The sequence below is a fragment of the Tachysurus fulvidraco genome, chromosome 5 (genome assembly GCF_022655615.1).
Source record: "Tachysurus fulvidraco isolate hzauxx_2018 chromosome 5, HZAU_PFXX_2.0, whole genome shotgun sequence".
Classification (NCBI taxonomy): domain Eukaryota; kingdom Metazoa; phylum Chordata; class Actinopteri; order Siluriformes; family Bagridae; genus Tachysurus; species Tachysurus fulvidraco.
In genome coordinates, this window is record NC_062522.1 from 25,121,527 (window position 1) to 25,135,432 (window position 13,906).

Sequence of the window (13,906 nt, forward strand, 5' to 3'; positions counted from 1 at the left end):
CATATGATTTTATAATTCTGAAACAAAAATGTAAGAGCAAATGTAGCGTCATGGCTGTACGAAATTCTTTTTTTTTTTTTTTTTTTTCCCCAAGTAGAATTTTAGCTTTCTGTGTAACCCTAGCTTTTGTTTGTATCTTGTAGTGAAGGATTTCTTGGATCAGTTTTCTTATGGACACAATGTTTACGTTTTTTAGCTACTTAGTGTTGGAATTGTGTTTTGTTTCGGTGAAAATGGTGCAGCCTTACCCCTTGTACCGGGGGCTCTCGGGTGGAAAAGGTTTTTAAATTATTAAGCATAGCTGTTTCAATTTAATTAGGTTTATTTGTATAGCACTTTTAACCACTCCCATTGTTTCAAAATAGCTTTACAGAAGTGTAGAACCAGGAAAAAAAGTGTAGTTTAAAATTAAGTTACTGTATATCTCTAACATTTATCCTTATCCCTAATGAGCAAGCCTGAGGTGATGCTGGTAGAGAAAAACTCCCTGACATAATGATTGATGGATGAATGATGGTTGTGACACTGGGCAGTAAATAATGTAAATGTAAAATAATGTCCTTTGTACAACAGTTTATAGTTTAGCTACACAGTAAGCAAACCTGAAAACATCCAGATATCCCAAAACACTTCTATGCCCATGAACCCTCAATATCTGCTCCTTTACCCACGAAAATCTATTCATAAAAAGCTAAACTTATTTAAATGTATTATATTTAAATGGGGGGGGGCACGGTGGCTTAGTGGGTAGCACATTCGCCTCACACCTCCAGGGTCGGGGTTCGAGTCCCGCCTCCCCCTTGTGTGTGCGGAGTTTGCATGTTCTCCCCGTGCCTCGGGGGTTTCCTCCGGGTACTCCGGTTTCCTCCCCCGGTCTAAAGACATGCATGGTAGGTTGATTGGCATCTCTGGAAAATTGTCCGTAGTGTGTGAGTCTGTGAGTGAATGAGAGTGTGAGTGTGCCCTGTGATGGGTTGGCACTCCGTCCAGGGTGTATCCTGCCTTGATGCCTGATGACACCTGAGATAGGCACAGGCTCCCCGTGACCCGAGGTAGTTCAGATAAAGCGGTAGAAAATGAGTGAGTGAGATATTTAAATCAGCCGGGGTTTAAACATGAGTCTGAGTCCCGAACACTAATTGGAGGGCTGTTCCATAACAAATAGCCTGTACCTTTTGATCGAAATAGGCGGGACTGATCATAAAAAATGAAAGATCACTCAGGTACTGTGGTGCGAGCCCATTAAGTGGTTTATAGGTTAGTAATAGTATTTTATAATCAATATGAAATTTGACTGGGAGCCAATGCACTGATTATTATTAGAATCATATAATATTTTCACCAAGGGGTAGCATATACAGAGAAAAAAGCAATGTGCTTAAAAGAGAACCTTGCGGAACACCAGACACTACCGTAGAATGTTTAGAGTAGTCATCATTTAGATCTACGAACTAATAGTGATAAGTCAAATAAGGCCTGAGTCAGAAGAGGGCTGTCCCTTTAACACCAACAACCTAGCCTATCAAGTAAAATAGCATAGACAATGGTAACAAAAGCTGCATTAAGTTCAAGCAACACCAGCAATGAGACAGAACCCTGACCAGAGGCCAGTAACAAGTCATTTAGCACTTTAACCAATGCTGTCTCTGTGCTATGATGAGGCCTAAATCCCAACTGATTCATTTCATGAATATTATTCCTATGTAGGTATGAACAATAACTGCTGAGCTACAACCTTTTCTAGGATCTTGGAGATAAAGGGGAGGTTTGATATTGGCCTTTATTTTGACAATTGGCTTGGTCAAGGTCAGGTTTTTTTGTTAATCAGAGCTTTGAAACCCGCTAGCTTAAAAGATTTTGGCACATATGCTGATGCTAAGGGAATAATTTATAAGAATGGGTTTGGTAGCTACTAGTAATATGTTTAAAGAAAACTGGGTAAGTGATCCAGTATGCAGGTTGATGATCATTTTTGAAGAAGAAATGAGTGAAATTAAGTCTCTTGAAGGGGAGTAAAACAGTCTAATTACTGATCAGAAATATTATCTATGGCATTAGCTATCAAATTTTTTAGTATTAAATGAATGGTCTGAATTTTCTGCCTTATATAAATTTTTCCATTGAAATAATTCATGAAGTCATTACTGCTACAAATTGATGGTGTGCGCTTTTCGTCAGTGTTTTTATTCCTAGTTAATTTTGCTACAGTATTAAATAAAAAAGTATGATTTTTAGTAGTTATCCTGAAAAAATACACTGATCACTGATACACTGAAGAGATGTTTTGTAGCTATGAAGGCTTTCCTTTCAAGCTAATTGAAATACTGATAATCTATTAGACTGCTTTAACGTTCTCATTTTCTAGCTGTTACGTTAGCTGTTCTATATGTTATGTTAGTATGAAGAACTTCGAATGAGTTGAACACGTGTCTAGATTCTTGCTTGCCGCCTAGCTAATCATCATGTATAACCTCCGTCCCTGCCTGTTAGGCGTGGCTGATATATATAACTTTAACTGGCTGGACAAGCTTTGTTTAATGTGACAAACTCATTTGGTTTGATCAATTTTTCTGTTAAACACAGAACACTAACCTTCTGATCAGAAATCATTTCAAGAAATCTTATATTTAACAGTCCTAGCTTCATATCAAAGGTGCTGGCTGTGCATTCACTATGATCTAATTTTATGCTAATAAGGTTACTATAACAAATATAGTGTTTATAGACTTTTGTTTAGATCGGGAAACAGACAGTCTCTATATTGTGAACCCTGGGTGACGACTCATGCAGCTAGCAGACAGTCAGATTAGCCTGCTTGTCTGTTCCGTGGCCCTGGCTCTGGACTGTCACTGATTAACTTGACTTAAAACCATAGCCATAGTTCTTAAACTGTGCTATGCTGCAAGAATTGAGAGCAGCATCTTCCTGAGTGGGATGAACACCGTCCTGTCCTAACAGGCCAGCTTTGTCCTCAAAAGTGCTCCAGTTATCTATGAAGCCCACATTGTTTTCAGAGCACCACCTGGAGATCCAGCAGTTCAGTGACCATAACCTGCTATAAGCTACATTGCCACGCTGCATTGGGATGGGGCCAGAACATATGGCATCTGGTATCTAATTTCATATGCCTTAAGATGGAGTCTCCTATAACCAGAGCTCTTTAAGGTTTCTCAACGGGTGCTTCACTGAGGAGAGCAAACCTGAAAGACGTGTGAAGAAGTGGTGAGGAGAGAGGAGCGGCGATCCTGTGGGCAAGTCTTAGCGTTAGCCTTGGCTTTGCGGCTATGCCAACGAGTCGTCACCAATTCGCCCCACTGTAAGGGCTCTAATACCAGAGTTGGAGGGTTACTAACTCCGCTTAATGCATCCAGATTTTCCCGTACAGAAGCTACACTGCTCTAACTATCATTAATCCTCTTTACTGACTGAATGCTCACCTCTAAAATCGAGATCTTCTCCATCAGAAAGGTAACTAACACACACTTATCACGAGAAAAATTAATGCTAATAACATCCTGCAGCTCACACAATGGACAAGATAAAAGTATGACATACTTAATGATAAGGTATCTTTCACTTGAATGAGATTGGAATATTAAAAAGTAGAGCTTTTTCTCTGCTAGCTGTTTAAAGACTGGAAACAAGGAAGAATGAAATTAACTGCGATAGGAAGGTTAAAAAAAGAAAATTAATAATAATAAACGAAAGTGACTGAGTAAAATATTACCCAAAAAGAAAAAAAGTACAATTTAAACGCTGAGACAGGCATGAAACCTGTGGCAAATGATTCAAACAAAGGAAGTGACCTGTAATAGTAATTGTAATCTTTTAGGACTTTTAAAGTGCAACTGCCTTAAAGAAATGCTAATTATTTTGCTTTAAATTGATAAATACATCATTCTGGTCAATAGCAAATATTCTTTACAAATTCTTTAATGTGCAACTGCTTTCAAATATTGTAATAAATGATTTTACTTTAAAAGAATAGTTTGTTCAAGATGGGCAGCATGCCACAAAATTCTGCAGCAGCCAGTTTTTGATATTTCAAAATTTTTAAGCCATTTTTCTTGACTATATTATGTACATTTTGCCCAAATATAAGTGCTGTATTGCATTGTCTAGTGATCTTATTTTTTTATTTTTTTTTACTTTAAATATTCTCAAAAGAATGCACGTGAACATATGCATATCATGAGGTTTTCATAGGGTTTATTAAGATACAAAAAGTGTTTTGAGAATGTACACCTTCTGATTTTGAGATAAGATAATTCTGTAGAAAAGCAAAGACCGTGAGGAATCACCATGCAAAGTGGAAAATATTTACAAGCATAATACAGATCACAAACCTGCTTATTGGCAGCCATTAGTTTGCAAATTTGATGTCCTGCAACAACTCCTTTTCTCCAGTAGATGCTAGCCTGTTTGCTTGCATAACCATTCAGTTTTGGCATAAATGCCTGAATTAATGAGACGGTAGTGATTCGAGTGAAATCTGCAGCAATCTACAGATTTAAGAGACATGAGATTATACTAAGGATAGCTTTTATGTTTGAACATATATTCAGGGTTATTCAGTGACAGCTGTTCAATACAAATAAGTGCATGGAAACTATAACTGTGGCCATAATGTTTTAATCTAGTTTAATATTTACAGTGTACTTTGCAATCTTGTACCGTGAACGAGGGTTGGTTTGGTAAAACTAACAATTATTCCTGTGTATCTTAATATTTAAGACTACAGTATAATGTACATATGCACATTGCCTTTTCTACATCCCTGTGTATCTCAATATTTATGTCTACAGTTTACTTTCATGCACACCATTTTTCATTCTATATTTAATTCCAGATTATACATAATCGTTTATATTTTATTCTTATATTTTTATTGTTTACTTTTATTTCACTCTTTCATAGCTATATTTTCATCTGTGTTTTTTTTTTATTTTTTTTAATTTATTTTAATAATTGCACTGTCCATGGACCGGACCTGATTCACATTTCACTGCTCGTATGCTCTATATAATTGTGTTTGTGACAAATAAAAATCTTGAATCTTGAAAGTTAATTTTTTTTTGAGTGCAGGAAGGGAGGCAATATCTTATGTTTTTGAACCATAGATTTTGTTATAATTCTTGGTAGGATGTGGTGTATTATTCATTAAAATGTAGATTGTGGCTATAAAGGGATGCATGTGTTCAGCAGCAATGCTCAGCTGGCTGTAGCATTTATACATTTGATGGCCTTTAATATTACCCTTACACCACCACATCTAGCCTAATCTGTTGAACCATTTTGTGATGTTTGATATGAACATAAGAACTCTTGACTGGTGTCTAATGTAATGTCTTGCACCACTCCCACAGGACGGGCTGGTTGGAATGACTGAATGCATGCACATGTGTTCCTAGTAAAAAGTGGTTAGCCTATCTTTTTAATTTTGCAGTTCTGTAAGTTTGTAGTTCTGTAGCTCTAGTCTGGTTACCTGGTGAAGTTTAAATGAAGAAAGTCTGCAAAATTCTCCTGAAATACTAGATTTAGTAGTCAACCTAGTCAGCTTATATCAGTATTTCTTTTAAAGCAAATACTTGCACTGAATTAGTTAGTCAGGTTATTTATTTGTCGTTCAGTCGAGCCTTAGAAACCATTAAAACCTGAAACGCGTAGCCTGCATGCGACAGTTCATTGAAGTTCAGTCTGACGCATTGTTATTTTTCAGCATTTAGTATTTCTTTTTGCTTATGGGGAAGGCAACTACCTGCCTACTTTTTAAAATTATTAGTAAACTAGTAAAAATCAAGTCCTACTTGTTCCATATACGTACCATAGTATTACCAAAAGCATTTACTCTGTCACGCTAACTAAGAATCAAGGTCATGTGTAAAACCAGTTCGCCCACTTTGGAAGAGCGAAACATAAAAAGGTGCCAAAAAGCTATAAGTAAGTTTGATTATATATAGGTTATATCATGTTATAAGCCATTTTTGATCAATTATAGACGAAAACATACTAAGTTCAGCTTCTTGTGAAGTTTTGTTCATAGCTGATTAAAAAACATATGTTCCCTGAATTCTAGCATGTGAAAGAATTTCATTTAATCCCCCAAAATTTTACTTAGGCCGATTATTTTAAACCTGTTCAACTTTATCCGGTTTAAGTCATACCTAAATTTAAACAGTCTGAGCTTTCGTCTGTATTCTACATATGGCAATGTTTCTAGTTTGTTTAAAACCTAATAGCAGAAGTACGCACTTCATTGGACTGTGCTGTAAGAAGATCTGAATTATTAGCTAGTATTGAGCAAGCAGGAGAGGGATCTAATGTGAACATCATAAAAGCTGATGTTCTGTTCTCTGCTTTATTGCTTCAGACTAGAATATGAATTAAAAGCATCAACCTTTAAAAGATTTTTCCTTTACTGCTTGCTGCTCTTTACATATTGCTATTTTGTGATTCAGTAGACTGGACCAACAGGTTATTTTCCTTTATTTTTGGTTCAAATTGTTTCACTTGCGAAAGCTATAATACTGTAGAACTGTAAAAGAAGACACTCTAACTGAATGGGGGTTTTTGTGTAGATGAAGGCAAACCCTGAACTTGTGGGAGATGGAACGTGGAGGGATTGGCATTCATTTGTTTAAAACCTTTCTTTTCTGAAGCTTTTGACTGAGCAACCCACTGGCTATTTCTAGATGATAACACACTTCTTGTGACAACCTTATGGTTAAAGTGTCTGCGGGGAGGTCACAAACAAGCAAAACAAACAAACAAAGCATTACCAACCAGAAAGTAGCAAGAAAAGTGCTGTTATAAGTGACTTGTTTTGTAAAACTCTGCTAACAAAGACACGCTGTGAAATGTGGAAACCTTGTTTGTATGTAGATCTCAGTTATGTATGACATAATATTTCAATTCAGTACCACTATTAAACAGTCATAAAGACCACAGTTGTCACTAATTTGAGCTGCCAGTGGTGGTGTGAAACACCAGGTTAATGTATGCCAACATTGTCATCATTAAGAGGACTCTCCTCAGGATAACCCTGAAATGTACTGAGATGGCTGCATTTCAGCATGCATGTGTACTATATAGAGAGCACAGGTGTAAAAAAAAATTCTCAATTCTTAGATGATTAGCAAATAAAATGTCCTGACAGGCTGTTTTTGTTCTTCCAAGATGTTTTATGAGCTTAAGACTTTATTTGCATGTAACAGCTAATGTTTTCCCTGACAAACACCTAAACAAATCAGCAGGGACTGAGAGCATTTCCTTAGCTTAAACTTCCTCTTTGCTTTGTTTAGGAACCTAGTAGCATAGGCTAAAAAAAAGGAGTTGGAGTAAATGTTTGTAATACCATTCAGCTGTACAAATGCATCCTGGAGAAGTGCAATATGAGACAAAAAATGAGACAAGAACAGCTTTTTTTTTATCTTTAGTACCAACACTGCAAATGAGTTCTGTATTTAAGCGTACTTTAATACTTACTCACCTGTCCACCACCTTTTACAGTCATTTCCATTTTAAGATTAGTAGAGAGATTGTGATGGGATTGCTTCCACAGTCCTTGTCATGTTCTTTCACAGGTTTTCAATAGGAATTTGATGCTGGCTCTGACCTAATGTAACAAAATTCTAAATAAATTTACTTAATATATATTGTTTATATTAAGCCCCCAGGTGGTCCACCGGCAGGAGCTCGTGCTCTCATTGCCATGGCCTGGGTTCGATTCCCAGGCATGGAGCTAACCCAGCCACTGAAGTGTTAACTCTCAGTGTCGGTCCCGAGCCCGCATAAAAATGGGAGGGCATCTGGCTTAAAACCTTTGCCAAATATATTATGCAGACCACGTGATCCGCTGTGGCGACCCGGAGCAGGGAACAGCTGAGGGGAAAAATAAATTATTTATATTAATTGTTACTACTGAAGAGTTTAAAACACTTGCACAGATCTTCACAGTAAAAGACTGCTCTTAGTATTGTATCCTGATATTTTCACAGAGCTCCTGCACAAAATGCATAAAGGCCTGATAATATACTATGATCAACAATAAATGTCACTATGCTGTATATTGTGCTAGTGAAATCTTGTTTATGGATGAGAGAACACTCGGGAGGCATCATCACACCACTTATCTGGGTGACGGGGAGCCTATGCCTATCTCAGGACGATATACACCCTGTATATACACCCCCTATACACCCTGGACGGAGTGCCAACCCATCACAGGGCACACGTGCTCATTCACTCACACTCGCACACTGCGGACAATTTTCAGAGATGCCAATCAAACTACCATGCATGTCTTTGGACCGGGGGAGGAAACCCCCGAGGCACAGGGAGAACTCCACACACACAAGGCGGAGGCGGGAATCGAACCCCGACCCTGGAGGTGTGAGGCGAACGTGCTAACCACTAAGCCACCATGTCCCCCAGCTTGTGGCATCAGTGCAAGCTAAATAGTCCAAACTAGAAAAAGCTGATGTATTCATGGTGTAGCAGCTACCGGGATTTTCTGAAATTTCTGCTAGCTTTTTATTCCTTAATACTGGGCCTTCTGACAGGAATTTCTGGAAAAAAAAAATCTGAAAAACATAAAAGTAAATTTTGTTAAAACAAGGGATTAATATGTACGCAAGAATTAAATCATAAAGAAAATCTAGTTTATGTTAATCATTACCATCATTATTGCTCGATTTTCAGAGATTTTGGAGAAAAATTCACACATCTGCAAATTCACACGTTTGTGTTGAACCGACTCTTGGTGTCATTACAATACAGCTTTGAATTTTTCTGTCATGTTTTTTCTGAAATTCTGCCCTGGCACCTTTGCCGTACTTTGCTCCATTATATATACCATTATATATATTTATTTAAACAATAAGACAGTTTTTTGAATACCCTAAAATGACACCGTGGATTCATACTTTTATAAAAGTATTTTCAATCAAAATGTTCTGAAAAGATTTATTGGTGAAATCCAATTTGAGTTTCATTGTTTTGGTATGTTTGTTTATTTATTTATGACATTGGAGTAAAAGGAGGTCAACTGGAGGATAACTGAGACTTTGCCTGACTCTAATGATTTACATCTGTTTATTCTGACTAACCTTGCTCTTTTTCCTCCTTCCTCTGTTTGTTTGTTTGCCTTTAGGCAAGTTACCCTGCCTGGGAGGACTTTGTTTCAAAAGGGGCCAAGTTACAGTCTCAACTAAGGTAACAACTGACTGCTTCCTACATACACATTTGTTGTTTTGTTCAGGAGCATACATGTAGCTATATTGTACTGTGTGACCACAAAGAGAATGATCAGAACTCATGGTCTTATATGAGGCACTTATTTAGGATGTTTGTTTCAACACTTTATAAAAACATAGACCTATGTAGACATATGGGAGGGTTATTTTATTACACTTTTTAATTTTCTCCCAGAATGGCGGGTGTAGGAAGGTAGGGTGTAATGAGCAATGATCATCTGGCTCTCACTGGCTTAGCTAAAAATAATTTCCTCTTTGACTACCCAGACATGTACACTTGTGCACTTGCTAGTCACAACAATGATCCATTGTAACAAATTAATAAATGTCTACACTATACTATACTATTCTGTCCTGACACCATAGATATTGCAGTGAAAATTGCATGGCTCTGATTTATTTCGGTTTAATATACACATTATATCCACTTTTGCAACTTATGGTAATGTATTATTTATTTTTTTTATCTTTGTTTCTACTTAGAACAACCATCATTGTCATTGGCTCATTTCTGGATGCTTTCCAGAAGGTTGCCGATATTGCAACTGGAACACGTGGTGAGAAGTCATTTATTCACATTTGACATCAAATAAGTAATTAAAAGTAGTGTGTATATGAATACAATATACACATATTCACTGTTTCTGAAATACACAAACAACTAGGCATGAAATGTAAATGCAAAGGCAAACTGAGCTCAAGTTAATGTTTGCTTTGATTATTATCTTGCTGTAAGTTGAGTTCACCTGTGGCAAATGCAATTGACTGGACATGATTTAGAAAGTTCAGGAACTCTCTGCAGTCTTCTGCAACGGAACTGTGTCGAGATATAGATCTGGGAATAGGTATAAAACCATGGACGCTTTATTTGTCTGTATCTTAGAGAAAATGAGACTATTTAAAAACTGCAAGAAATAATGACACTAATCAGAAGACTAAGCAGTGTTTCTAATCTGGCTTTGCTGAAACATATGACTGTGTCATCTGCCAGTTAGCTGTCTCCTAACATAAGGCGCTGTAAAAAGCGTTATCTTCCCACTTCTGCAGGCATTAGCTCACAGATGTAAATTATTGGCTAGTTATTTATAGAGTATATACACCCCTTCCACCCAGAGCATTGTCAGTTTTAATCTTTTGTACTCATTGTCATGAGAATTCTGTGGCATAGTTAAGAATTGACCTTGCAATCGCTGCTTAATAGTGTAAATGTTACCCTAAGGAGCCCCTGGATTTGACAGCAGAAATTCCCGTTATTAGAGTCAGTGTTTACCTATAAATCAGGCTGAAATATGACGTGATAATACTGTTTCCTTTGCCTGCTTGTGCACAGTTAAATAATTATAAATAAGTTGTTCTGACCAGGCACATGAATTAACAAGATACATAGCCAACTGTTTGTTTAACTAAGTAGCTAAGTAAAGTCTGTTTGTTCTGACCTTTAAGATTTTTATTTTGTTTTTTGACAGGGGCAACAAAAGAAATCGGCTCAGCGTTGACCAGAATGTGCATGAGACATCGAAGCATTGAGAATAAACTCAAACTTTTCACTACGTAAGGATGTTCTTTATCTTTATTTTCCTTTAGCAGCCATTTTCACTTTGCATTCATTTGCTCACAGAAAATATATTCATGATATTAATGATATTTTTACAAGTGAAAAATTAACTTTGTTAAAACCTTAAACGCTGTAGCATTTGACTTTCACCTTATCAGAAAAAGTGATAGCTCATTGAATTACACATGGGTCAATGCATAAGACTGGGGGGGGTGTGGTCATTTCTTTCTTTGTTGCACAAAGTATCTTAATTACTAGAACTCCTTAAAATGGGCTGACACATTGTCCTCAGAAAAGAATCAAGGAAGAAACTCAAGCACAGGTCAGTCAAAGTGCTAAAAAGTGCAAAAAGAATCTAAAAGACATGGACGACTATTTTAAAATTTTGTATTTATGTGCATCAGCATTTACAAAACCAAGCCGTGTTACATTTGCTATTTTAAGCAGCTTTCTAATGAAAATCCAAATCCAGCTTTCTTAAAAAGAACATTTGGCGGGAGCAATTTTAAGCAAAACGTAAATGAATGGCAAGGTTACATAGACGAAAACAGCATCAACTTTGTAAATGACTAAACATGTGTTTTCAACAAGCATAGGTTTTTCCTTAATTTATACTGAAGGGGTTCAGCTGAAAAAGACAGTTTGTAGCTCACTTGAATTTAACACCATAGTTACTACATTAATTATTTTCTGGTCTTATTCAATCTTATAGGTGGTATCATGAAGAAGGGGAATTGTGTAGAAATAGTGACGACACAGTCAAGTTAAAACTTGTCTCTGGGTCTTCCAGTAGGGTAGTGATTTTAAACTTGCCTCCCAAATTGTAATGGGGCTTAAATGGCTTAAAGAAAACAAAGTAAACATATTGGCATGGCCATCACAAAGCTCTGACCTGATTTCCATGGAAAAGTGTGTCTGAGAAAGGGGACAAAAAACCCTGTGGTATGTGCTTGTGGTTAAGCGTAAACTTTCAGCCTCAACTTTAAGTCAGTGGAGGGGTTGCAAAAATGAGACTGGGCAACACATTGCAGCTTTTACTTGCCTATTAGGCTAGTTAATATATGTATGATTTATCCAAACCTGTATAAGGAGGTTTTAAAAGTATTCTCATGCTTTAAGCTAGAATCAGGCATCATGTCAGTACATGTTTCTCTGAACTGTGTCTACACATTCCTGTATGACCTTTTCTATTATCATATTCTATTCCTTTGATCTTTATACACTGTTTTGTGTGTGTGTGTGTGTGTGTGTGTGTGTGTGTGTGTGTGTGTGTGTGTGTGTGTGTGTGTGTGTGTGTGTGTGTGTGTGTGTGTGTGTGTGTGTGCACTTTTGTGTTACAGCGCTTTCATGGATAACTTGATCAGTCCACTGGAGCTGACGTTGGAGGAGTGGAAAAAAGTGGCCAATCAGCTTGATAAGGATCACGCTAAAGGTTTAGATTTCTAAAGACCAATACCTCTTGATTTATTGAACAAGACATCCACCTCTTTTATTTATTTTTTGATCTGTCGTGTAGTTGTTTGGTGTTCTAGGTATTGGAAACATGCTATACTTTTTCTCTTTTACTAACCAGAATATCAGCAGCATTCTAAGAATACAATTATAAATCCACAGGGGTTTATATAATTATCTTCAAACCATGAGTACAATACCCTTTTTCTTGCTTGGAGTTGAGTACAGTACTCTTTTGCTCTCAATATTGTTTAGTATTGTACTCTTCTTCTTCATGAGATTGTACTGTACTCCCTAAAAGGTGGAGTACCCGAGTACCAGTATTATCAGTTAGATAGTAGAGCATCTTCCCATAATTTTTTTTTTCATATTTTCTGTGGTGAATCGTGAAAACTCGGTCAAAGCCGGAATGGCATTGAAGAGAGCAACTGTCTCGCCATGTAGTCAGTAGTAGCTGTCATGTACATGTGCCTGCTATCGTTCACTTGCAAGCGGCCATCTCATTGGTTCCGTCTTTGACGGGAGCCAGTTAGCATAGCCATACCTGCCAGGTGTGATTTTGTCTTTGTAAAACTTCACCATGATTCGGGTCTTTTTGTCACTTTGGGAAAACTGAGTAAGTTAAGCACTAGGAAAGCTGTACACAGACATAAGTGAACAAATTGGTTTCAGAAGCAACCTCTACGAATGTTGCAGTGTTTTGCAGGGAAACATAAAAAAATATAGAAACTTATGGTACACTTTCTGTAGTAGAAATCACTTCATAAGGTTGCTGGGTTATTTTGACTAAATTTCCAAGCCGGGAAGCATATTTACACAAATATGCATGTTACCTATAACCCTGAATGTGAAATTTTTAAGAAGGGATTTGTCTTGTTATTATTAATGTTATTAGCATTTCAACAAAAAATGGTCAGTCATTTATATAAAGTAAGCGTGACACAATGTGATTCGAAATGTTTGCTCAAAAAAACTCGAACTACTTTTCACCAAAAAAAACCCAAACCCTGCCGAATTTTTAAATATCTTTAGAAAATGTGCAGTATTGTGTATGATTTCTTGCTATTGAAACTTGCATTTATTTTATAAAGGTTTTGAAATGTTCAATATTTATCTCTGTAGAGTATAAAAAGGCACGAGCAGACATCAGGAAGAAATCATCTGATACAATCAAACTGCAGAAGAAAGTAAAAAAAGGTAAGAATTAGAAGAAGAGTGGGGGGGGGTATAAAAACTTACATTTTAATAAAATTGTGTATACAGCACTTTAACATTATAAAAAAAAATTCAAAAGTTTACAAAGTGTATTTGCATTTTCTATTTGTGGATGCATACATTTGTCATAGTTCAAATAAAGATGCAAAAAAAAATTTTTTATTTACATTTTTATTTACAGGAATGTACTGTGTAATCCAATTTCAAATGGAAAATCAAAGTCCCTTTCCAGTTGCAATTCCATTGTCTTACAAGTGATGATCCTGTCATAACAAAAAAAAAAAAACAAAGAAATGACCTCATTTGCAATTTCACTTTTTTAGCATTGTGTATGAAGTCTGCCAGAATTCAAATGGAATTGCCATTTCCTTGGCATTTGCATTTCCGCTGCCTTGTATAAAGACCTGTCAATCAGGTTGGGGGTGGGATT

General features: G+C 36.6%; 1 protein-coding gene across 5 annotated transcripts in view; it reads left to right on the forward strand.

The window, feature by feature from the left end:
- mtss1 (MTSS I-BAR domain containing 1) overlaps window positions 1–13,906 on the forward strand; it is a 32,471-nt gene that overhangs the window by 2,608 nt on the left and 15,957 nt on the right. For all 5 annotated transcript variants that reach the window (XM_027146686.2, XM_027146684.2, XM_027146685.2 and 2 more), the window contains exons 2-6: window positions 9,152–9,213; window positions 9,738–9,811; window positions 10,721–10,805; window positions 12,150–12,241; window positions 13,384–13,458. In XM_027146686.2, the coding sequence (XP_027002487.2) occupies window positions 9,152–9,213; window positions 9,738–9,811; window positions 10,721–10,805; window positions 12,150–12,241; window positions 13,384–13,458 (388 nt within the window). The remainder of the gene's footprint in view (window positions 1–9,151; window positions 9,214–9,737; window positions 9,812–10,720; window positions 10,806–12,149; window positions 12,242–13,383; window positions 13,459–13,906) is intronic.